At 45.5% G+C, this 25,973-nt stretch overlaps 1 protein-coding gene across 3 annotated transcripts in view; it reads left to right on the top strand.

The window, feature by feature from the left end:
- Window positions 1-25,973, top strand: part of LOC143181649 (complex III assembly factor LYRM7) — a 65,570-nt gene that overhangs the window by 20,220 nt on the left and 19,377 nt on the right. For 2 of the 3 annotated variants that reach the window (XM_076382176.1, XM_076382173.1), the window contains exon 5: window positions 7,208-7,334. The exons of the other annotated variant lie outside the window; for it this stretch is intronic. In XM_076382176.1, the coding sequence (XP_076238291.1) occupies window positions 7,208-7,334 (127 nt within the window). The remainder of the gene's footprint in view (window positions 1-7,207; window positions 7,335-25,973) is intronic. 3 annotated transcript variants of the gene reach the window in all.

Here is a 25,973-nt window from a genome sequence, read left to right as displayed (position 1 = left end):
CCCGCCACTTATCAAAGTGCGGCAGGACAGCCCCGACGGCCCTTTTAGAGGCACGGACAGCTTCGAGCTGCCCGGTCCATTCCTCGATCAGGGCACGCCGGGCTAGACGCCTCGCCTCGCGGACCGCCTCTGCCTCTGGCGGCCGCCCGCTGTCCCGGAGCGCGCGCAGCCGGACGTAAACAGTCCGGTCGTGCTGCGCGAGCAGCTCCAAGGGCGGGAGTCCCGCCAGGGCCGTCGCCGCCTCGTACGAGATGGTGCGGTATCCCTGAATGACTCTGATGGCCAGCCGCCTATGTAGGCGCCGCAGCATCGCTATGCTGCGTTTGCTGGCCATCAGGTCTGGGGCCCAGACAGGGGCCCCATAGAGGACCATCGACCGCACCACCCCAACATAGAGGCGGCGAACTCCTTCCGCAGGTCCCCCGAGGTTCGGGAGGAGGCGGCCCAGTGCGGCCGCCGCTCTCTCCACCCGGGGGACGAGGCGAACCATATGATCGGCGAAGCGCCATTGGCTGTCGAGGGTCAGGCCCAGATATTTCATCTGCGCCCTCACCTTGACAAACGACTCACCCACCCTGACCCGCAAGCCGGGCGGGGGCTCCCCACGACGAGGCCGGTCATAAAACCATATGGGCTCACATTTGTGGGGAGCGACCTGTAAGCCCAGCTCACGGATCGACGCGACGACGACTGCCACCGCCATTTCCGCTAAGCGGATGGCACTCCCAAAGCTCACCCCCCCGACCAGCACTAACGTATCGTCCGCATAACACGTCAGGCCTACGTCGGGGGGGAGGCGGGCCCGCAGCACGCCGTCGTACGCGATGTCCCATAGCAAGGGGCCCAACACTGACCCCTGCGGAACACCGCGCACGACCCTACGCCTCCTTCGGTCGCCATCTCGGCCGGTGTACTCTATCCACCTGTCACTCAGGTAGGACCGGATAATCCTACACAGGTACGGGGGCACCCGCATACGTTGGAGGGCCCCTAGTACCTCTCCCCAGGGAAGGGTGTTAAATGCGTTGACGATGTCCAAGGACACCGCCAACGCCACCCCACCCCGGGTAACGGCCTCCTCCGAGAGGGACCTGACGCGGATTATCGCGTCGATCGTAGATCGTCCCTCTCGGAAGCCATATTGGCTGGAGGCCAAACCCGGCCCCACCGTCGACAGGTGGTTTGAGAGGCGGGCAGCAATTATTCTTTCGAACAGTTTGCCCGCCTCGTCAAGGAAGCACACCGGCCTATACGCCGAAGGCGTGTCCGCGGGCCGTCCACCCTTCTTGAGGAGGACCAACCGCGCCCGCTTCCACTCTGCGGGGAACGTGCCCGTGCGAAGGCAACCCCCCAGCAGCCGCCGAAACCTTGAGCTCAGGACGCTTACTGCCCGGGCCAATACGCGGTCGGGAACACCATCGAGACCAGGCGCCACATTTCGTGGCGCCGTCCGTCTCAGTGCCCCGGCCAGCTCCTCGCGTGTTACCCCCATCTCCTCCTCGGACCACGTTACTGGCGGTTCCGAGGGGTCGTGGCGGGCGGTATCCTGCTCCCGGTCTATGCCAGGGAACAGGGCTTGTACCACCCGCTCTAGGAGACAGGGGTCCAGGGTCTCCGTTAGTGGAGGTGCCCAAGGGCGTAGTTTGCCCATTACCATCTTGTATGGGCGCCCCCACGGATCCCTGTTCAACCCCGCGAGGAGCTCCTGCCATGCCCGGGTCTTAGCGTCCCTGATGGCGCGCTGTAGAGCTCTGTGTTTCTCGCTGAAGCTCTCGTATAAGCGCGCCACCTGCTCATGGTCGGCGCGCCGACGACGGCGGGTGCGAGTATACTGACGCCGCGAGCGGACGCACGTCTCGCGCAGGCCGCCCATCTCGGGCGACCACCAGTACGCCGCGCCCGGGCGGGAGGCAGGCCCGGCCCTGGGCATAGCGGTGTCGCACACCGCTGCCACTGCCCTAGCGAACCAGACCATCTCCTCGCCTACGTCGCCGACGGGCCCAACCGGTACCTCCGGCCAGGCCGCTGCCTGTATTGCCGCCTCCAAGAGGTTCTGGTCCACCTTTCTGGTGGACCATCGCGGTGGTGGGCGAGACCGTCGGTCCCCCGGCTGCCAGGGGCCATCTGGACGGGTGGCATGGGCGGCGACAACCACCTCCATTGTGATATAGAGGTGGTCGCTTAATGTCGCCACCCCTGTTTCCATCCTCCATCCCGAAACACGCCGCAGAGCCGAAGCGGATGCCCACGTCAAGTCGATGATGGACACCCCCCGCGGCCCCACAAACGTGTTCTCTCGGCCCCTATTAATCAGCCGGAGGTCTAGCCCGGCCGCCCAGTCCAAGAGGACCCCACCTCTCCGGCTCGTCCTGGGGCTGCCCCATGCGGTTGCATGGGCATTGAAATCACCCAGAACGATTACCGGGCGGGGCATACACCGACCGATGCATGCGATCACCCCGCCCAGGTATGCCTCATAAGAGGTGAGGTCACAGTTGGGCGACACATAGCAGCCCACCACCGCGATATTTCCCCACTGAACGCCACGCAACCCTCCCCCGCCGCTAAAACGGTAACTGGGGGAGATGCGGGCGGCCAGTTCCATGTAATAGCCACCGAGCCGCACCGACTCCCGACCCAGTCTGGGAGGTCGGGTATATGGTACGGCTCGGCAGCGACGGCCAGTCCTATTGATCGCTCCCGCATGGTGTGGACAAACAGGTCCTGAGCCCTGCGGGAGCGCTTCAAATTGGCCTGGAGGAGGGTAGCCATTTCTAGATCGTTTCCATGGCCTTCTCCAGGCCGTTCTTACCGGACCCTGTATGGGTCTGTGGCTGGGTCCTCTGCAGCGACCACATTTTCCTTCCCTTCCCCGACTGGGACTTCGGAGGACGTCGGAGGGGCGGCTTTAGCGGTATCCCGGCCGCCCTCCACCTGCCCCGCTGGCACCACTGAGCGTGCCCTTCCACGTCGTCGGCCCTTGGAGGCCGGGGCACAGCCCGGTCCTCCCAGCCGGTGGCCTGATGGCCTCCCCAGGCCCGCACACAGCGGACACTTTGGGGAGGACGCGCGGCACTCCGCCGCCCGATGTTCCGTGGCGCCGCACTTGTAGCAGCGTCCCCTCCTATCTTCCGTCGCAGTGCACCGCTGCTGGACGTGTCCCGTCTCCAGGCAGCGGTAGCACTGGAGGGGACGAGGCGCCAGGACATCGACACGGGCCATGGTCCAGCCCACGCGCAGCTTTCCCGCAGCTGCTAAACTGCGGGCCGCCGTAAGGGGGCACCGCACCCATGCCGTACCAAGGGCCACGGGCGAGCGGCGGATGGGGCCCATCTTAATGTCCCCCTCCTGACACCCTCCATGTGTCGCAATTGCCACAGCGACGTCCCGCTGGGTGACGGAGTCATCCAACCCCGTCACCCGCAACTCCGTCACCCGCAACTCCGTCGTCTTTTTCGGCCTTGCGACCTTAATCTCCGTAGCCGCGAAAAGCTGCCGGAGCCTGTCCGCCAGCTGATCCGCCTTGGGGGCTCCCTCCGGGCCTGGGACTTCCAGTATAATACCGCCGGTGACGGCCCGCTTTGTCCTGATCTCGGCGATGCCCAGGTCGGCCAACTTAATGTTGGCCCTTGCCTGTCTGAGGGCATCACCGAGGTCGGCGCCGGCCCCCTCCACCACGGTCAGCGCTATGGCTGTCGTTTTCGGTGGCCTTGCCGGCGCCCGAGTGGGGCGGGCCAGGGGAGCCCCCTTCTTCGCTGGGCCATTTGCGGCGCTAGCGGGATGAGCCCCGCCAGCGCCCGTCGGCCGTTTGGGGGCTTTTTGCCCCACTTTACGGGAGCCGTCCGGTCCGTCAGCGGGAGCGGCCTGTCCTGCCGGTCTCCGCTTCCGACCGAGCACCTCCGTCCATGTCGGCTCCCGATTCGGCCCTGTCTCGGCCGCCGCTGGTTCCACAGGCTTCCTTGCCCGGCTACCGGACATAGCCACCGCTTTCTTTCTCGCGGCAGCGGCAGGTTTGGGAGGGGGAGGACCCCCCGTGGTTGCCGGTGTGGGAGGGGCTGGCGTCGCTATCGCGGCCGTCATAGTGGGGCGCGCCCGCCGCCCGTCAACGGCCGCCAGAGCCCTTGCTCTCGCCTCCTTCCTCCTCCTCCTCCTTCTTTGCGTTGGGGTTTCCCCCGACGCAGTCGGCGGCGGCCGTGTCATGACGGCAGCAGCTGGTGCCCTTGGCACATTTATTGGTGCCGCCCCCTGTGCACTTGTCAGGGGGGCGGTTTTGCCCACGAGGAGGGTTATCTCAGCCCTCAACTCCCTAAACCGTTTCTCCACCAGTGTCTCCATTTTGGACCATAAGGCCTCTACTAATGAGGCCTGGTCCAACGCCGGTTTGGGCGGATCGACGGTGCTGGGTGGCGATGGCAACGGTTGCGGGGGCATAAGCTCCCCATCCGTCACGGCCTTCTTTCTTTGGCCGCCGGGTGTGGGGTCTCTCCCAACCGCAGAGGCAGACTCCCTCTCCTGCCGCAGCCCTACAATTTCGGCTTTCATAGCCCGCATTTGCTCCGTTAGCCTGACGTTTTGCTCCTCGAGCATTGTCTGGCTGGCGGTAGCTACAGTTCGCTGCTGTATTTCTGCAGCAGCGACACTAACGATGCGGGCAGCCATTCGCAGCGTCCTCACGAACGTCCCCTTGAGGTTGCCCGAAGTATTCGCCACCCTCTCAACTTCTGTCAGCTGGTGACTGATGATCCCGCCCAGGGAGCCCGTGTCCTCTCCCATCACTCTCCCTTAAGAGATTCGATGGGGGGCAGGGTGTCCGTCCTCTTCTTTTTCCGGCTCCGTTTCTTTTCTGCTCCCGCGGTCGTATCTTCATCGGCCTCCGCCGTAGGCAGTTGCCTTTTGCGGCCGCCGACGGATGTCCCCGATCTTAGGGACATCGCGGACTGACGGGAAGAAACACTCCCTTCTTCATCGGAGGCGGTCAAGGACATTTTGTCCCTGTCCTCTACTCCTGACTTCCCCACGTCACTCCCCCCAGCGACACGGCTATTCCAGTTGGGGCCAAGATATTGTCCGAGCGCCCAACTGATGCGTGCGTCTCGTGCCGGATCCGCAGGAGTGGTCTCCGCATCGGTTTGTTGTTCGACCGATGCAACCCTGTCGAACCCTGCCTCGGACATAGGCCTGGAGGATCTAACTTTCTCGACCCATTCCTGTAGTCCTCCGTCCGAGGAAGAACTGCCTCCCTGCTCTGTATTCGCGCACGCTACCGTCACTGGGATGTTTCCCACTGACGAGCTGCGCACCTTGCTCAAGTCGCCCTGCGACTTACCCCCCTTCCCCAATGTTTCGTTTAAGTTCGACATATTGGCAGTGAAAATTCCTCCGGTTCGCCCATCATGGGACCCCCACCGCAGTGGGAGTACTTCCCCGGGAAAGAAGAACCCTAACTATAGATGTCAAAACCGAGAAGCGGCTTGTCGGGTGGTCAACCCTATTGACACCTGGTGACTCTACAAAAAATATTACGGGATAGGCCCGCGCCATATAAGATGCAAAAGGTTTAACGTCACCCCTATCGAGAGGGCGGGTACCCATCCAAAGGGCCCCGTACCCTAACTTCAGGCTAGACGGCGCGACGGTTTGCCCCCCGTCGCACGGGGTATGAGGAAATACTGACCAGGTAATCCTCCATACCTGCGCCCAGTTAAGCTCGCTTCAACCCCGACATAGGCTCCAGTCAGTACCTGCGGAGCGGTTTTTCCACATTTCGCATGCGGCTTCAGACGACCTTTGCCATAATTTCAGGACTTACTGTTACGCATCTTCCACCGCAGAGGCTAGGTACAGACTTCACCCAGGTACCCCGGTTGGGGGGCTACTACTCCACCCCTTGGTTAGTCTGCCGGGAATATCCACGAACCACCGGCCGCAGCCCATTCACACCACCCACACTCACATTCACACACTCACTCACTCACACACACGCACACACACACACACACGCACGCACACTGTGTTTGGTCCGCGGGGGCTTTCGCCCCGACCCCGGTTCCGGGACGCGGGAGACACGACCTCTCGGTCATGCCCACCGGCCCGGGCCCGAGGCTTCCCCTATCCGCCACCTGGGGACGCGCCACGTAGGGGTTCACCTCCCCTCCCATCTGGACAACCAGACAGGTCCGTGGCCTCCACAGCACCTGATATTGTCATATCTGCGTTTTCTTCCAGAGGCGCTTAGCTTAACTGAAGGCTTAGGCTCTCCGAAAACCAAGTCGATGGATGAAGAAAGTTCTTCAATATTTGACATTCGAATTATTAATTAAAAATTAAACGAACTATATGACTTAAGTCGCCCACAGCATTTATGCCTATTGTACAAATAGCCAACAGTCTGCTTTTCTTAGCGAGTATTACCAAAAATTGATAAAGTTAGAGGTGTTTCCTTGATGTTCTCTTGAAAAAGTAAAATATATCCTATTTCATGACGACGTGGTACTCGTATTTTTAAATAACTAACTGCGAATATTTACTTAAAATAATGTTCACAATTGGTTTATGACACTAACCTTCACCTTCAATTGTCTTTGGTAACCTTCATTGCCGATTTGAATCGACAGCATATCCTAAACTGCCAACCGCAAAGTTCCCAGTAACTAAACGGGCTCATTTCCGGTGCTTTACACCAGATTATTAAACGCTAATAATTAACAAACGAGGTCTCAAACACGAAACCGTTATTCTTAATTTTCGTCTTATTTTGATCTGTAGAATCACCCCTCAAATTTTTCCCACGCTGTTTAGAAACATACTGTGTGTTTTTTTCCACAAACATTTAAGATTGTCAAAGTTTTATAAAAAGTAGGCTGTCAGAGATACAACAGGCTGTACAAAAACTGTATTCTTATATTATTCCTTCCCAATGTGTTTGAAGTATTACAAAATACTGTGATTATTGAAAGTTAATGTACCATATATATACGTTAACTGTAACACGTTGAGCGCCAGGCTGATTTTTAAACAAGTCTGCGTGAGGCCACGCGCTCCGCTTAGAAGCGCTGAAATTTGTACGCTGTCAGCCAGCGGTGGTTGACGCGGCCTAAACGAAAAGTCTGTTGTCAGCCACCGATGGCTGACGTGGCGCTGAACGTGTTAAAGCAGTATTATTACAAAACGCAGGCAGATCGGACATTATGTCACACAATATTTTCAGCTTAAATTGGAGTACCCTACCGTGACAGCTAGGGTACTGCCACTACGCCTTAACGAATGTTCGAATATGAAAGGTTTGCAGATGTTGGCCGGAATTTCCCACGGTTGTGAGCAAGCATGCTTGATAGGTAGAACATTTGGCGGCCAGATTTATAGGAAATGTAGAGGATAGTTTGTCGTACTTCTGTATGTGCCTTCCTAGCTTATGGGTATTTTCCAAGGCCGTGCTGGAGTCTGGTTGACCGTTCTGTGCCAGACCCAAGCGGACCACTCAACTGTCTATTGTATTACTCTTTTCCGCCAGTTGAAACTTCTGCCTTAAATCTGGTTTTCGTCTGTTACACACACACACGCACGCACGCACGCACGCACGCACGCACGCACACACACACACACGCACGCACGCACACACGCACACACCTCTCTCTCTTTTCTTTCTTCTAACAATTAGTTTTAAGGGTTGAATGTTTAGCAAAGGGAAGTCGAGAGTCATTCACAGCCTAGTTAGTCTGGGTTAGGTTAAGTATCACGATATTACGAATAAAGTGTTAGTAATATTTGGGGGACATATGTGTTTCGTAACACATTATGCTCTGTATATGTTAAATAAGCTTTACGTGTCCTTAAAAAATCTGCATTGAAAAATTCATGAACTTTGTGTAAACATATCTAGAGTGCTCTAAAATATGTAGGAATAATTTCAGGGTCAAATTTAATTCAGTAAAATACGAGAATAGTTCATATGAATATGTATCCGATATAATTCAAAACTATTAAGTAACGTTCTAATTTGCTGGCAACCTTGCTCAATACGTTGTTGTAGTTCGTGAACATTATTTACTGGTTTGTTGTAAACTAAAAATTGTAGATGTCCCCAGAAATAGAAATCCGGAGAATTTAAGTCTGGTAATCGACACGGGCAGTTAAGTGGTTCTCCACGACCGATCTATTTATTTGAAAAATGCTCATTTGAAAACTGTTTCGTTAGTTAATTAAAATAAAGAAGAGTACCATCGTTTATACCACATGCGACTCATGATTTCAAGTAACATGTCTTTTAATAATTCATCTAAGTTTTCCTTTAAAAATTTAATGTGATTTACCAGTTAATTTCTTATCTTCAAAAATTGATCCGATTAAACAGTCGGTAGCTATTTCTGCCTATATGGTAACATTAAATTGTTTGTAACGTGTATATAAGTAGGTGTAAGGTAAATGATCTAGTAGCGGATCATACCCTCCTACCTGAGTACTATCCCTCAGTTCACTTACAATAATTTGAAGCTTAACACTAGAACTACTAAACAAGTCAAAATGGACCGTATAGCTATTTTTAATTTACGATTTATTCTGAGAAAACTTTAAGTTTATTCTCAACTAATACCGAATAAAAATGAAAATGTCTATATATTTGTACATGAATTCTATTTTCTCTAATTATGCATTATTTGTGCTCGTATGATTTAGAAACAAATGCATACATTTATTGTCGGTAGACCTAGTATTAAACTGTAATGTACCTAATAAAAAGCAATAGGAAACAAAAGATAGTATAGTATTCAGTTACTGGAATGCAATTCAAATGTCCGGACATACATAGTTAGGTCATTCGCTTATTGGAACATATCATATCTTAAGCGTCTGGGTATTGGGTCATTTACCTTAGTAATGCGAAGTACATATGTAGATTGTATACACAAAAGTCACTTTAGTAGCGTACAGTAGTATAAAGACTAAAAAGTAAATATAGGGTGTTGGCATTATTGGATGAAAGTTTTGATTTTGTTTTAAAATTTTTTCACGTCAGTATTTTGAAACGAAATTTGATTAAGTTTGATAAACTTAACTTACATGCTATGCTGTTGTTCCGTCGGACGAAGTAAAAGGTCGAAAGTTATAAGCTAGGCAACACATATCAAACACGTACAATCAGCATCGCACAACGGCGGTACTGGTCCTAGATGTCTGCCGAATGTCTTGGCATTGCGACGCAACAGCCGCGAGTCATCAAGGAGTCTTGGTAATGGAAATCTAACGACCGATGCATACCACTAACAGAACGGACTCTGGAATGTTTTAGAATCGATCAACCAGTGAAATCGGTTCGATCACTTAAAAAACATTCGAAACGTCAATTTAAAATTATCTTTTGGGCTTTCAATTTCACTAGAAAACCAGTGTTTTTAAATAAAAAAAAAATAAGTCGAAAACATGTAACAACTTTTTTGATACCGTACTTCGTTTTCGAGAAAACTGAGTTGGAATTATAGTCGAGCGCAAACGTACGAAAGTACAGTTTTGGGTGATTGGGGGGTACACGAGGTAAGGGAAACATTCTCGGTTCGATCACTGACTGTCTCTACGGTACGCCAGAAGCATTCCCCTTCTGCAGGGGACGAAAACGTAGATGCCGACTCAGTCGGTCGCCGGGTTCAAATAGACGAATGAGAGAAGTCTTGAGCTTAGAGTAAAACAGGTTTATTGATTTATTACGGCGCAATGCGAGGTAGTGTCCGGGCGCGCTTCTATTGTGGTGTTCGGAACGCGAGGTAGGACCCACTGTTCCCGGTAGGTGTTCCCGGTCGGTTGGGAGCCGCTGCTGCCAGTACGGTGGTGAGCTGTGCTGCCAGACTGAGGACGCAAATCTTGAGAATTACCCCCTCCACTACGCATACTAACGCACGGGCCGCGTATCCGTGAGCTCGGCACTTCGGGCAGCTTCAAACAGCTTCGGACAACTTCGGGCAGCTTCGAGAGGTCGAGAGAGAAGGTGGATCGTGATGCGCACTCTCTCATTCTTTGAAATGTTTAAATCCCAATCGCTAGCAAGCGGCAAGCGGCACGCACCTTGCGCGAGCTTTCCGATTGCCTGGATATTTTCAGTTTCCAACTTAGAAAAGTATTCTAATGAAAAAAAATTTCGAAAATTTTTTTCTGCAGAAAAACTCATTTTAAGACCCCCTGATTACGTTTTAACTAATAAAAAAAGAGCTTTTTTTTAAAAACCGCATATGTTTATTAACCCAATTGCATTCAAACGACTGAATGAATTTCAATGAAACTTTATATCTAAATTTTATATTCACATCTCAAGATCTTATTAGATTTAGAGCAAAATCGATGCATGGATTATGATACTAACCTCTTATAATTATATTTATATTACACATATATTTTTTACTATTAGGTGGGAAGATAAAGATTTTCATTTGTAAAGTTAACGTAACGCGATTTAGTCTGGTAAACACTGCTTGTTTAGAGCTAGGTTGGTTAGAGCTAAGACCGGGAAAAGAAATACTTTGAGTTGATTAGAGCTAGGGCCAGGAAAAGAGATATTTCGAGTTGGTTAGAACTAGGACCGGGAAAAGAAATACTTTGAGTTGGGTTAGAGCTAGGGCCACGAAAGAATTCGAATTCGGTCGCGCGAGAGTGTTTCCGTTAAGACCTTTTGGAACCGAACCGGAAATAAAATTGTGCTTATATCTATATATATATATACAGTATGTCCCACGAAATACTGGACGGTCGATTATTTGGTAACCTATTAAAGATACGAAAAAAGTTTTTATATGAAATTGAATGGCAAGAGGGGGCTGATTTATTGGCCGTAACAATTTTTTTTTATCATTATTGTTTACAGAGATATGAAAGTTAAGTTTGGTTTTTTAAATGGGATTAAATATATTTTTTTTCATCAATAGATAGTACGTTTCAAGACGAATTCAGCAAACATTAATGTATACACCTTTTTTCAAATAGTTTTTAAGATATTACGCGTAAAAGTTTACTGATTTTCGGTGGAAGAAAATCTGCGAGACCAGGAAGCACAGTAGGGAGTCTCGACTCTCGACGACACTTAAGATGCTACGGGTTAACACGTTCGACGCGCGACAGGGTAGATCTATCGAGTTGAGCCCGTTTCCCCGGAGAAGTATTGACCCGGCGGTGTTGCCGCGCGCTAGCATACAATCGGACAAAACTTTTTCGACCATTTTTTTACCCCCGCACGCAACGTGTTAAACCGTGCCTCTTGAAACTGATACGAAGAAACTGTGGTTGGAACGGCAGGCCTAAATCTTCCACCGAAAATCAGTAAACTTTTACGCGTAATATCTTAAAAACTATTTGAAAAAAGGTGTATGTATTAATGTTTGCTGAATTCGTCTTGAAACGTACTATTTATTGATCAAACAAAAAATATATAATCCCATTTAAAAAACCAAACTTAACTTTTATATCTCTGTAAACTATAATGATAAAAAAAAATTGTTACGGCTAATAAATCAGCCCCCTCTTGCCATTCAATTTCATATAAAAACTTTTTTCGTATCTTTAATAGGTTAGCAAATAATATAATCGACTGTCCAGTATTTCGTGGGACATACTGTATATAGGCTCTAGTAACTACTGTCAAAAGTTACGGGGACGTAATACAACTCTCTTTTAACGTAACAAGTATCTCTTTTCCCGGTCCTAGTTCTAACTAACTCCAAATATCTCTTTTCCCGGTCCTAGTTCTAACTAACTCCAAATATCTCTTTTCCCGGTCCTAGCTTTAACCAGCTCGAAACATCTCTTTTCCTGGCCCTAGCTCTAACCAACCCGAAACATCTCTTTTCCCGGTCCTAGCTCTAACCAGCTCGAAACATCTCTTTTCCTGGCCCTAGCTCTAACCAACCCGAAACATCTTTTTTCCTGGCCCTAGCTCTAACCAATTCGAACCATATCTTTCACTGGCCCTAGCTCTAACCCAACTCAAACTCCCTTTTTCCTACCTACCCTCGGCCTGCCACCATAATTTTCAAGCATATAAAAATTTTTATCTCGAAAACGAGAAGTGAGCGACAATAATTTCATTTAGAAAAATTACTCCACGTCTGAAGATACATGATATAAAAAAGATTCAAAGAAATCGGTGGGGAGGCTCTTATTTTAAACAATTACCAATATAAATATTTTATATTGAAGGTTGTGACAACGTGCACGTTACTGGTCAAGAGTGGATTTTTAGTCTAATACATTTGACGAATTTTCGCTAAGTGCGCTAAGGAAAAAGTTGTTTCAAATCACCCCCTAAATCACCCCTTTTAAGGAACTGCGACATTTTTGTTACACCCTTTATATCCTAAGCATTTGTGCCACAGCGTTTTGTCCTTCTCCGTCATTCTACATCCTTGATTTAAGGTTTCTTCCTGTTTATGTATCTCTTCCTCTACTTGCATGGCAAGTTATTTCCTTTTTTCAATTTCGTCTCTAATATATACATACCATCTTTTTCTTCTGTTTCTCCTAATACAGTATTCATCTTTCCTATTATCTTTGCACCTTTATTCTTGAAAATGTAGGATGGGGCCTCGTTCAATAAAACTCGGGTATAATGAAAGTAAAAATATGTTTATTCGATAGGCAGCGGCCGACCGACGACTAACGACTCAACGACCGACTGTCGATCCTTGACGAACGACGCTTTTTCCCAAAACAAGTGCGAGTCTACCGGCTCGCTACGGCTGGGCGATACACCTCTACTCGCTCCTTGCTCCTGATACTTCGCCGCGCTGTTATGTTGTAAACATATTAACCCTTTGCACTCGAGGGCTCCGGAGCGGAGCCATTTAAAATTTTTCTTCAAACTCGAGGGCTCCGCTACGGAGACAATGCAAATAGTTTTCAGTTTTTAACATAAGAACAAGAACAAATCGTAAAAACTAGTTGTAAGATGTTTCGTTGTTGGTGACAAATGACTTCTTTTACACTTTACACTTCTGTTAAAAAAATAAATAATGAAAAACCAATGTCACATTTGAAGTTTGTAAAATTGTTGGTGGACCAATTGATTGGGAATTTTCGACAAAACAGCACATCTCGAGAATACACTTATACACCAAATACGGAGGGCAGGCTCAACAACCACCTACATATTATACGTTCTGGAACCAAGAAAGATTGTGTAGTGTGTTCGAATAGAAAAATTCCAGGCGAAAGACGGCAGACCCATTATTTTTGTGATACCTGTCTAGAGAAGCCAAGATTACATATTGGCAATTGCTTCGAGAGGTATCACACTTTGGAAAATTACAAAATGTAATAATTTTATAATTTTTTTTATATATCCTAACATTTGTATCCATAAACAATTAAAAAAAATAATAACATACAACGATGACTTTTCTTTCAATGCGTATATCATGAACTTACATGTGAATATGATCTTTTCACTCAAATGGCTTCGAGTTGCTGGTAATATGACTCAAAATAAACTTCGAGTGCAAAGGGTTAATGGCATACATATTCCCTACAAAAATAACTCTATTTCCTGATTCTATTAGTTGGCTAACTGACAGCAGGTTATTTCTTAATGACGGCACATATAATACATTATTAATGCAGAGATTTCTCATACCTTCTGCTAGGTAAAAGTAACTACAATGACTATTGTATTGCTTCAGTATCGATAGATCTATTACTTTCTGCTAGACCTATAGTTGTTCTATAAGGCTTTGCCTCTTGCAGTATATTGGGTGTCATGTGTGATGTGGACCCAGAATCCAATGCCCAATCGCACGCTGCACTTCTTTCATTTTCGACCTTTTCTTTCGCAGGTCTCTCGATCCAGGTGCATAAGCAATATTCATCTTCTTTCCTTATCGCAACACTCGCTTGTTCTCTGTATTTTCTATGATACCTGTTTCCAGTATTACAATTTTTTTGTTTTTGTCTTACCTCATTATTTTTGTTATTTTTATAGAAGCAATCCTTTACAATATGATTATTTCTTCCACAAATATAACAACACTGACTTCGATTAGTCTCCTTTTTCCTGTATGTAAATGCTTTCAATGCCTTCTCGTTCTTCCAATTAACAGACGTTTGGTGCTCTCCGTTGCTTGCATCTAGTGCAATCTTTTGCCCTCCTTCCTCCAGAGCTTATTGGACCTGACTTAGTTTGCAACTTTCTCAAATTTTGAATGTATTCCACGCACTACATGATATTATAAGCAGCGCCCCTCTGCCCACCAAATATACCTACCCTAGATCATGTTTTTTTTTTTTTGGAAGGGTAGGACGAGCCGCTGAAGCGGACACTGTTGAATTAGCGTTCTCCGTGTGCGGACCTGATTTTGTGAGCTGAGTGTTTGATTGTTTAAGTGCTATTTCAGACTTTGTTCCTCACATTGTGATTAGGAATACAATTGTATTGGGTCATACCCGACTTATTTCTTTTTTTTTATAAACTTCTAATTTTGATCCTAAAAATATACTACTTCTCTTTCTTCAAACGAGAATCCTATGCTAGCGCTTTTAGAGGCAATATTCTTGGCGAGTGTAATATAATCTATAACTGATTCATTACCTGTCATTTTGAGGTTCCTTAATTCTACTGCAAGGTCTATTCTTCTGTCCTCTGTTTTTCCAGCATGCATACGTTTCAGTTCATTCCATATTACCTTTGCTCTAGATTCTGTTAGAAATTGCCCTGCCTGATCATCTGACAAGGTTGTGATAGTGATGCCAAAGGCTTCATCGTTTTTAATTTCCCACTGTTCTCGAGCCTTGGCTTCAGCAGATTCTGGTTGTCGGCTAATAGGTGGTTCCTCATTTTCAATAACTTGCTTATATAACCGTCTCGCACGCAATACGGCACTCACTTTCAATGCCCATACATGATAGTTCTTATCATTTAGTGCTTCTTTTCTATTATAGGAAAGCGACGCGTTTTCCGTCATTGATTTGGATTTGAGCTAACCACGCTCTGCTACCACATTGTTGGTATGATTTATAATAACGCACTTTATTGTTACACTAATAACTACACTTAAACTAAGTTTCTTTAACGAATAATAGTTTTAATAACTAAAACATAATGTATCTTTGCTCACATGACGCATGGTTACATACAACTACATTGTCGATTCGCACGACCTCTCTTGCGTGATCATTCACACTCACACCATCAAAATCTGCACAAGTGCCATTTTCTTATCCGGAATTAAATAATTCAGATAATTATACATTATCGCCAAATTTTACAATGGATTATGCTGCTCCAAGTACTGCTGCTAATAATAAATATTTTAATAATATGAATTAATGAAAATTATTTTCTACTACAATTAAAATGTTAAACGTACCTTAAACATACTGCCAATCTTTCACGAATGCTTATCGCTTTGCGCAATTGCGTATCTTGCTTTTTTATATCATTTTCAATTAAATTGTGTAAATATTCAAATTCGTCTTTATTCATTCTAAAATACATGTGGTATCTGTTAGGATGTTCTTCTGATTCTTTTACCAAATGACTATATTCTCCTAAATATTCTCTTTTTGTGTTTATATCATGCACCCATTTTGATTTCTGCCGTTTATTTGCAAATACAAATCCTGCTAAATTTTCGATATCTTCCTCCCAATCAGAAAAACTATTACTTGATGTCTCACACTCCATTGATGACACGAAAATGGTTTAACGTGATACAAATATGGTTCCTAGCAACGTGATACAAATATGGTTTCTAGTGTTACGAGTCCAGACGAGTTACGTAAAGTAACTATGAAAGGGCTCGATTCAAAGCTCCTTCCGTTGACCTTTGACTTTGCCTGGAAGTCACTATGTAAGGGCCGATAGGCATTTCCGTTGCACCCAATTAATAGATTTTCTTCGAAATTAATATCTCTCAATTTTCTTGGAAACTCTGCGATGCAACCGAGTCCCCACCATTTTCCCTATAGATTTTTGACTATAAAAAGGCTAAGAAACTCGATCTAGCGGGCTCACTCGTAATCCAGTTTTGAAGTTAGTACGTGGCTTAGACCGGAAAGCAAGATCGAGCATTAGTTCTCCTTCAAGCAAAAATCTTTGAGTACAGTATGTAAAAACTCACTGTAACGTAGTCTTAACGACGCGTCCCCCGCATACCTCTGTGCGTAATCGAGAGAGAGAGGACTTAGTTCCGCGACACGTAAAATCATAAACACTTGTATTCCTTCGAGTCAACTCAAACGTGTAATTATATACAGTTTTATAAGGTTTGTTAAATTGGATTTAGTTCAATCAAAACCTTTCCTAAATCCAATAAGAAGCGAACGCGTAAACGATCCCACAAATAATATATCTTTACCGCTCGAGATATATATTGTAAATTTAAAAGTTACGAGGCTATATTAACATCTTCGCAATCCTTGCGAAGGTCCTTTTCCTAACCTACAAGCGGCTCCCGGTGTTGGCAGTTGCGCACTGGTTCGTCCACATCCGTGAGGTGGCTCCCAACGAGTGCAAAGTTACCCGTTGGTTCGTCCACGAAAAAATAACAATATTCCAAAAACCCTGACCCTCGGTCAGAACATCTAGCCCTCGGCTCGTAACACTAGCAGCGTGATACAAATGTGGTTCCTAGCCATGATGGCACGTGATCTCATGGGCTGTACGATAGCACGTGATTACACATGACGTGACAATAGTGTGTCCCTACCTGTACGTCAGTCTACGCACGTGCGTGAGACGGAACACATACGCATGGTATGTACAGGGTATAAAAAAGTAATAGTTACGGCTTCTAGGGGTGAAAGTAGACCTCTGGATCGGTGGACATTTAAAAAAAGAAGTTGCCGCAAAATTGTTTATAACAATAAAAAAAATTGTTAAAATTTTTTATTACATAAATGTGCTGTATGCGTCGAGTACAAAGAAGTCTAAAAGGAACCATGGTCCGGAAATGCACTGCTTAGACGCTATGAAATTGTTAACATATACGCAGGAATGAGCGTGCGCGGCCCCACTCACACAGAACCTAGTGCGCGGCTGACGCATACGGACACGTAGGGACCGGCTACGCAGTCCACTGGCGCGCGCTACGCATCGTTCTACACCAGGCTTCGGAATTAAGGGCTTAAGGGCCTAGGATCAGATATGTCAGGGCGGTGACATTACCGACAAAATTAGGCAAAAACAGAGGTTTACGCGCTGACGCTTTACGTCCTTATATTGAAACATTTTGAGATGGAAAAGGACTCATTCGAGAGAGGAAGGTTCAATCTAGCCCGCTCTGGTCATTATTTAATCAGCTTCTGCTGATGTTCAGTAATATGAGTGTTCAAAGTAAAGCAAAAATCGACAAATTCACAGTCATGAAATCTAAGCATTTTTAGCTAATTTAGGGATTGTTCTGAGCGAAATCATGACCAGAGCGGGCTAGATTGAACCTTCCTCTATCGAATGAGTCCTTTTCCATCTCAAAACCTTCCAATATAAGGACGTAAAGCGTCAGCGCGATTTTGCAGTGCTTTTTGCGAGGTTAGAGATAAAACAGAGTAAAAAAGTGACAAGTTTAGTTCCGCTTGAACAGACCAGGCGGCGCCTAATCAGGAGGCCCGTGCTGCCCTGAGTTGGCACGCGAGTTTCGAGAATTTGACGTACCACTACACATGCAACTATACGAGCTGCGTGTTTCGTTCATGTCCCACAAGAAGTCCCATGAAAAGTCATTCCGAGTGACATTGTAAAGGTTCGAACAGAAAGTGAGCTCGGCGGTTCGGACTGCTTCGGACGGCTTCGGAAAGATTCGGAAAGAAGCTTGAAACGCTTCGGCAAGCGCAACACGGCACAAGCAGCCTTTTTGATATTATAGATACTTTCACGTTTCGACTCGGAAGGAGATTCTTCGGTGAGATCTTCAAAAATTTTTATGAAATTTTGAGGGATGAGTTTAAAGATCAAACGATGACATTCTCTGTGTATTTTGTATGAAAAATTAAATTAAAACAAGTTTATGTACAAGCTGATACAATCGAGAAAGAGCGATTCTACATGCAATAATAAACTAAAAATAAAGAATATAAATTGTTTATAATATTTATATGTTCTTAGGTCTGGGTTAGGTCTGGGTTAGGTCTGGGTATATACAAAATAAAAGGAGACAGTAGAAATACATTAATTTCAGGAATTTATTTAATTGTAATAATTAATAATAAGATTTTTGCCTCCCCCTCGTCCACCCTGGCCAGGGCCACGACTGCCGCCGCAACCCCGCCGACCACGGCTTCTCCCATAGGTCACTTTCCTTATTTTTTTTTTTAACTCTTGGAACTGTAACATGAAAAATAGATACATGTTATTCACGAAGTTTACTTCGTTTTTGAACAAAAAATGAATAGATAAATTACTCAGCGGTTTAGCATAAGATCGCCTATGATCTACGTACCTTTTTCCTAAAAGTTTGCTCTAAAGCCACCAACGACTCCAGCGATGGCGGCTGCGTCGTTGCCGACGTCGTCGGCGCCGGCGTCGGCATCGGCGTCGGCATCGGCATCGGCGTCTGTGCCTGCGTCTGCGTCTGCGTCTGCATCGGTGTCGGCGTCGGCGTCGTTGCCACCGCCGTCGTTGCCGCCGACGTATCTGTTTGCTTACTTTCCATCTAAAAATAGATACAAGATATAATGAAGGTATTATTTTTATTCAATTGCTGTGTGTTCACGTAATTCTTTACATACAATTTCTTATTTTTTTTTTCCAAACAACAAAGTACAAAATTTATATTAAACTAATTAAAGTATGTCAAAGAAATGTATGCAAAGGAACCCATGTAACGCAGACCCAAACGTACTTTCTTTAGGCATATTTTGAGAGAATTATAACATTACTTTGTTATTGAATCTGCTAATGAAGGGATGAATTATTGAGCGCGCGTAAAACGGACATCCAACACATCTTGGCTGGCACAGCAGATTTTGCACAACAAATCGAAAAAATACAATAGCAGTAATGCTAGTTCACACGAAATATGCCTAAATACAATGTACCTTTGACCATAAAATTTAAAACTTGTATATAGTGGAAAAGATAGAGATAGTAAACGTAGAGGTACTTACAGTGTTTTCTGCTGCGTGGTCACTTTTCTTCTGTCGCTCAGAACCTTGCCACGCAAGGTTGTTGGCGAATTTCCTCGCGCGAGGTGGAGGAAAGTGGGGGAAAGAAATAAGGGGTGTCCTATTGTAATGTATTGCTAAGTTCTCTCGGGTACCCAAGGTATACCGAAATATAATGAGACACTCGGTATATCTTCCCTCACTTTCCAATTTCCCCACACACATACATACCTACCTAAGGAGAGAATTCGCTGGACAACCCTTGATTCTTACTTTCCCCATAAGATTCTAGGATTCAAAGCGCCTTTTTCACTCACTCACTATTTTATATCTCACTTGCACCATGGCCCGAGCGATACGTCATCGGTACACGTAAAGGTTTGCATACGCGACAATTTGAAAATTTATGATATTTTCAAGCATGAATATGGAGTCTCTCTCCATTCCGAGGCAAGTGGAGAAGAATCACTTTACCTTCCTTATTGTTATATTTATAATATAACAGAGGGGAAAATATTGATGTTGGTCTGGGTTAGGTCTAGATTGATGAAGCGAGATGAAATGTGGGGATATGGGGTACAATATGTCAAAGGATGTAGAGATCACCTACAAACCAAGTACCGAAAAACAAAATTGGTCGTATGCATATGCATGGGATAATAAAACAATTCTTTCCTATGCGTATTTCCGTCCGAAACGTATTTTCGTACATATCTATTCTATATAAATGTGTCATTGTACACTGATACTAATGCAACAGAGAGACGCGTGTGTCTGTGCTCTTGAACACGCTCTTGTGTTTTCCTTTCAGTATCTTAGCGATCTGTAATATAAACAAATCCGTGAAAGCATTGGGCATTGGAGGAACAGCTCAGTTCTTTGCTTTATGCATTACAGAAAAGTCGTACAAAGCATTCGAGCTTTGAAATACGAATAGCGTATGAATTGTTACATACGCTGCTTTCGTGTTAATCGCGTGTGAATAGTTATATAGTGTGATTGTGTGTGATTGTGGACAAAATGAATGTGGAAGTAACACAGGAAAGCGAAGAAGGAAGACAAGGCAAGGGCTATGTGAAAGGAAAGAGAAAAGGCCGTCAACCTACAACGAATACGAAGCGTTTGTCTAAGAAGAAAAGGTGGAGAGAAAGGTAAATTACGTTTTAATTACAGATTCGCATGAGAGCAGTAGTTTGTAATGCAGTAATAGCATGATACTCTTTATTGTTGAATATTGTAATATTTATATTGTTGGAATATATCAAGAACTATCCCGGACGTTTTACACAGATATTGCATGCTATGCGTAGCGCAACACGTGTCCTCACTTCATCCCTATTGTGCCGTCCATCTCTTTTCCATCTGTACTTTGGTTGTGTTCTCTTTCTATAGCAGAAAGACCAGAAACGTATCGAACAATTCCTTCTAATATGTATCTCGCATTTTTTAAAGATAAAGAAGCAAGAAAATCAAGTAAATTCGTAATTATATTTTAAAACTGGTAAATTAAACTTTTACTACGATTTGTACTTCACTATACATAGTGAATGGCTCATAGTACCTGCACTATTCTAGAAATGAAAACTTTTTTCTGTTTTGCAATGTCCAATAAGTGATCCTTGGAGAGTTTTGTTTCGAAACAATCGGATTTTTCGAAGTCCAGGGTTTATTATACTGTTCAAGTCGTCATTTAGTCCATACCATACTAGCTTGCCTTCTAATTATGCGCTCTCTCTCTGTCTCTCTCTCTCTCTCCCTACCATTACACAGCCTATACTGCCCTATGCTACGTCGCGTCGCCTGCGTGTCAATGTGCGTCTGGGTTTAGGATAGGTCGTTCGAACCGTTTTATTATCCTGACTTTTCTCTAGCCATAAATATATTGACGGACCTGCCCGTGACCTGAGCATGGACCTTCAGCTACAGATTGCAAAAATAATCCCTTGAACAGGCTGACTGTTTTAGCTTAACAGGAATCAAGCGAAACTGTTTGCTTTTCGTTTGTACGCCACACCATTGAATGGTGACTATTGCCTTTATCCATTCATTTCAACGATATTTCTAATGTCTCGTATGCTTCATTCACAATGTAATGAGAGACAGCATGGGTGTATCGCATTTTACTATTCATCCGTCGCGCTTACTTCGAAACTTTTCCTCATGAAAGAACGATTTTTTCTAACCTGGGCCCAGTCTTCGGGACATTTTCCAGAACTCACTCGTAACCTTGGTCCCAACAATATTTATGGCACTTCAAATACCCTGCACTCCTTCACACTACTACAGTGAAGGCCAACTTTTTACTATCGCAAGGCATTCTCTGTTGACTTTCTCGTACGATATATACGATTTAAAATTACTTATATACATATATTCTGCTATTTTCCTCATCCTTATAATCATTTACCTGGAGCTATTTTAATAACTCACCCTCGAATTACACTGCATGTGTATAGCATGTGATGACTATCATTTACACAGAATATTTAAACAGAATTATTTACTCTTTCTTTTCTGCTGCATATTTTATCTATTTCTGTGTATGCACATATGGCTTGTGGCGACCCATGCACGCGCATGGCGTCACATTTTCGGTATTCGGCGACATATCAATCGCTGCCTTTCACGCCCGGGCAGAACGGTAATTAGATTAAGATTGTATATATTTCGCGGCGCCGTTCTGCCCCAGCGCGATAAGTCGCCGCCTAACTGTCGCGTAGTCCTCGAGTGTTAGAAAGAGAGGATACGCGGCAGGGGCTATGGAAAATCAAAAAGGTTCGAGGAGTCGGTTCCAGAACGCCAGCGAGTAAAGACGCGCATCAATAAAATCCTCGATCGACAAAAACCTATATGTGTGAAAGCGACTTCATTTACACCTCCTTTCCCACAGGCTCATTAGCCAAACTTTATTTGCAGACAACGCCTCAGGAATGCAGCGTACCTTACGATGAATGAAAACGTAGATAATGGTACGCTAAATCTACCACTCGATCAGAGCGTATGCGGTATAGAAACAGGTGCTTCTACCGGTGCCTACGGCAAAGGCGAAGCATCTAGAGAAAATTCAAGAAATTCCAAAGATATCGAAATCATTGAAGAGATTATGGAAGTTGACTTCGATGTACGAGAAGAGCATCCCCTGAACATCAATAGGAGAGTTCAAGTAATTACACCACTGCCGGATGAGTGTGAGCAGCCAGTCTATAATGAGATGCCAGAAACATCGATCCTGGACGAAGTGTTGGAAACCGAAGAAGAAATGAATGAAGATGAAAATGATATTGATATAGAATGCAACTGGATGGTAGAAAGAGTAGAACCAGAACAGTTGGAACAACCAATTTCACAAGGCATAGACTTTGTTGATTTTGCATATGTTTTCGAACAGATAAAAAAACTTGCAAAACATTCAAATATCAGTTGCGGCATCGAACATTTTCAAATAGTTGGATTCCAACAAAACGGACTTGAGAAAGTCTACAACGTGCAGTGCCAAATATGCAATCAGAACGAGCGCATATCATGTCTCCGAAAAAATGACGGCATTATGGACATCAATCGCAGCGCTGTTTCCACAACAATGGTAACAGGCGGCGGATATAATCAACTAGAAGAGATAATGTCTGGCATGAACGTGTCGTGTATGTCCAGAAGAATGTACGAGAAATGTCAAGATGATATAATCGATGCCTTCGAACTGGCCGCACATCGAGAAATGGAAGATGCTGGAAAAGAAGAGAGAGAACTGGCCATAGCAAGAGGCGACGTACATCCAGAATCTAATATACCGTGGATCGCAGTTGTCGCAGATGGCAGCTGGATGAAGAGGTCGTATCGGGGTGGAGATTATAATTCTCCTTCCGGTGTAAGAGCCATCGTTGGATACCATACGAAAAAAGTATTATTTATCAGTGTAAAAAATAAATTCTGCATGATTTGCCACACAGCAGCTAAGAAGATGGAAGAAGCGCGCGAGCATCGCTGCTTCAAAAATTGGGGTCGCAATCAGACCTCAACAGGCATGGAAAGTGCTGCTATTGTGGAGGGATTCAAATGCAGCGTAGAAATGCACGGCCTAATATACTCTATATTAGTTGCCGATGGCGACAGCAGCGTATATAAAAAGATACTGGATAATGATCCATATAAAGAATACATGGTGCATGTTCGGAAAATTGAATGCACTAATCACCTTCTACGTAATTTCGGTAGAAAAGTAAACGAAATCGTTGCAAAAGGTCGATACAAGGAACTGAGAGGCATTGTAAAACAGAATGCCCTCCGCCTGCGCACAGGCATACACAAAGCTGCAGAATATCGATTCAAGGAGAAAATAAGTCTCGTTGATCAAATGAAAAATTTGAAGGAAGATTTGAAAAATGTACCGAGCCACGTTTTCGGTGAACACAAGGAGTGTCAGAAGTTGGCATATTTTTGCAACAAATATTCTGACCCCAACCAAATCAATTACGTTCCGCAACTGAAAGAAGCGGGTATTTACCAAAGCATTGAGGAGGCGATGCAGCCGCTGTTCGCTCAAGCTGAAAGTTTGTTATATACATTAAACAATAATGCTGTAGAAAGCTTCAACAACATTATTGCTAAATTCATCGGAGGCAAGAGGATTAACTTTGGACGAAAAGGTTCGTACCAGGGTAGAGTCTCCGCTGCTGTCGTCCAATTTAATTCAAAGGAGGCGATGAGCCGATTGAGTGCCACAATGGGCAAGAAACCGACAACTATCGTAAAAAAACTAGAAGAACGACGTAAACATGCATCGCAGATGGCAATAAAATATGCACGAGAAGCGAAAGCATCCTCCTCGCGCTATGAAAAGCAGGCATGCGACAAGGATTACGGCCCTAGTGCGGAAAAGCCAGACATGGAAGAGACAGTGTACTCTTCTGAGTGTGAGAGGCACATGGCAACACTCCGCGAATGGCAAAGGATGCGACATAAGATCGAAGAGGAAACTCGCGATCAGGCCAATAGTCAAAAATGGATGGCCTATAGAAAGAAATTATTAACTGCGTCTAATTTCGGCAAGATATGCCGATTACGAAGGGACACGCCGCGAACAAATACTTTGAAAAGTATAATGTATCCGCAAGTACAAAATTTACGTTCCCTGGAATACGGAAAAGAGAACGAGGTGAATGCCTTGAGGCAACTAGAAGTAGAATTGGGAATCCCTATTCCTTATTTGGGTGCGACGCCCGACGGTCTCATGGAAGATGACACTATAATTGAAATTAAATGTCCAGAATCAGCAAAGGATTTATCGCCTACCGAAGCAATACAGCAGCTTCCTGCGATACGACGGATTTATCGGGGTGAAGAGATGAATAAAAATCATTATTATTATTATCAAGTGCAAGGACAATTGCACATAACGAATAAACAAGATGCTCTCTTCTGTTTATGGACCCCGAAAGGAATGAAAATCACAAAAGTACAAAGAAACGACAAATTCTGGGAAATAGAAATGGAAGAAAAATTGAAGAGGTTCTACGAAGACTGTATGCTAGCAGAAATTGTAGATAGTAGGTACAATAGAGGCCAGCCGATAAGAGAGCCTCTGTACGTAAAAGAACTAACTAGACGTACAACTGAAAAACAAAGTACATCTAATGATGGATAAGAAAAGGTAACAAAATATTATAATTAAAGGTCCATGTGGTATTGCGACTCCGCCTCCGGGCGAGTGAAAATCAGTACATATGAAGTACTGTCCAATTGCAATCGAAAGTCGCAATTGCACAAACGAGTGCAAATCAGCACGCATGCAGTGCTGTTCCATGGTATACGTAAAAAAGTATGCCATGTGGTATTGCGACTCCGCCTCCGAGCGAGTGAAAATCAGTACATATAAAGTGCTGTCCGATTGCAATTGAAAGTCGCAATCGCACTTGTCAGTGCGAATCAGCGCGTATGAAGTGCTGTTCCATGGCCTCAAGTTATAATTGTATATATTTGCAAATAAGTGTATATGGAGAGTGATGAGGACCGTCTTTGACGGGGGTGGTGGAGGGTTTTTTCACACTCTCCTACTAATTTTTACTTCCAGGTGTTTCTTTCTTACTTTATCCGAAGGAAAACCGATTTGCAAATAATTCGCCACAGATACAAAAAGATAAGTAAAATCCTTCTACTTTTATTGTTTGTACGTGAATTAATAGGAAATCATTATAAACTTGTCTTAATTGTTTTTCACAGGCCAGTATCAAAAACGTAAATCCTGCCGTAGAACGCGAAGAAAGGAGGCAATAATATTTGCAACACATTTAAAAAGATAAGTCAATTACGTATACTTTTCATCGAACATAAATTCATTGGAAATCGTTTTCACTATGCTTGAATTTTGATCATAGGTTTTTTGATCATAGGCGCCCAACTGTAATTCAACCCAAACCTAACCCCCTTTTTTTTTTTTCTTTTTTTTTTAACGTGGAGAAATGCCTAACGCACACCTCGGGATGGGGGAATCCCGGGGTAGTGTGGGGCTTGCACCCACTAAAACTCCACGGTGGCCATCTTCAGCGCATGAGGGGGACTCCGGGAACTCTTTCGAACACTACCGGAGCCCCCCGCGCTTCCCTCCGCCGCTACCAGCGCGGCGGAGTTCCTTCTTCTGTGGGGAGTATAGCCTCCCCACGTGGCCGCGGACGCCTCGCGCTACGCGCCCAGCGCCCGCGACCACTTATTATTCCCTGTTCGGGATTGGCGCCGCCGAGAGGGCCACACCCTCGACGACGCCTCTTCTGGGCCTTTTGACAGGAGGCCACCGGGTCCCCAACCCGGTGACCTCAGGCCCAGGCGGTCCCGCGCGCGGCTGACGGGCTCATGTAGCCGAGCCCGCCGCGGCATTATGCGCGGGAGCCGCCTGTTGGTGCCGGGCAGATAAT

Source organism: Calliopsis andreniformis, chromosome 7, assembly GCF_051401765.1.
Source record: "Calliopsis andreniformis isolate RMS-2024a chromosome 7, iyCalAndr_principal, whole genome shotgun sequence".
NCBI lineage: Eukaryota > Metazoa > Arthropoda > Insecta > Hymenoptera > Andrenidae > Calliopsis > Calliopsis andreniformis.
This window is presented reverse-complemented; position numbering and strand designations above follow the sequence as displayed.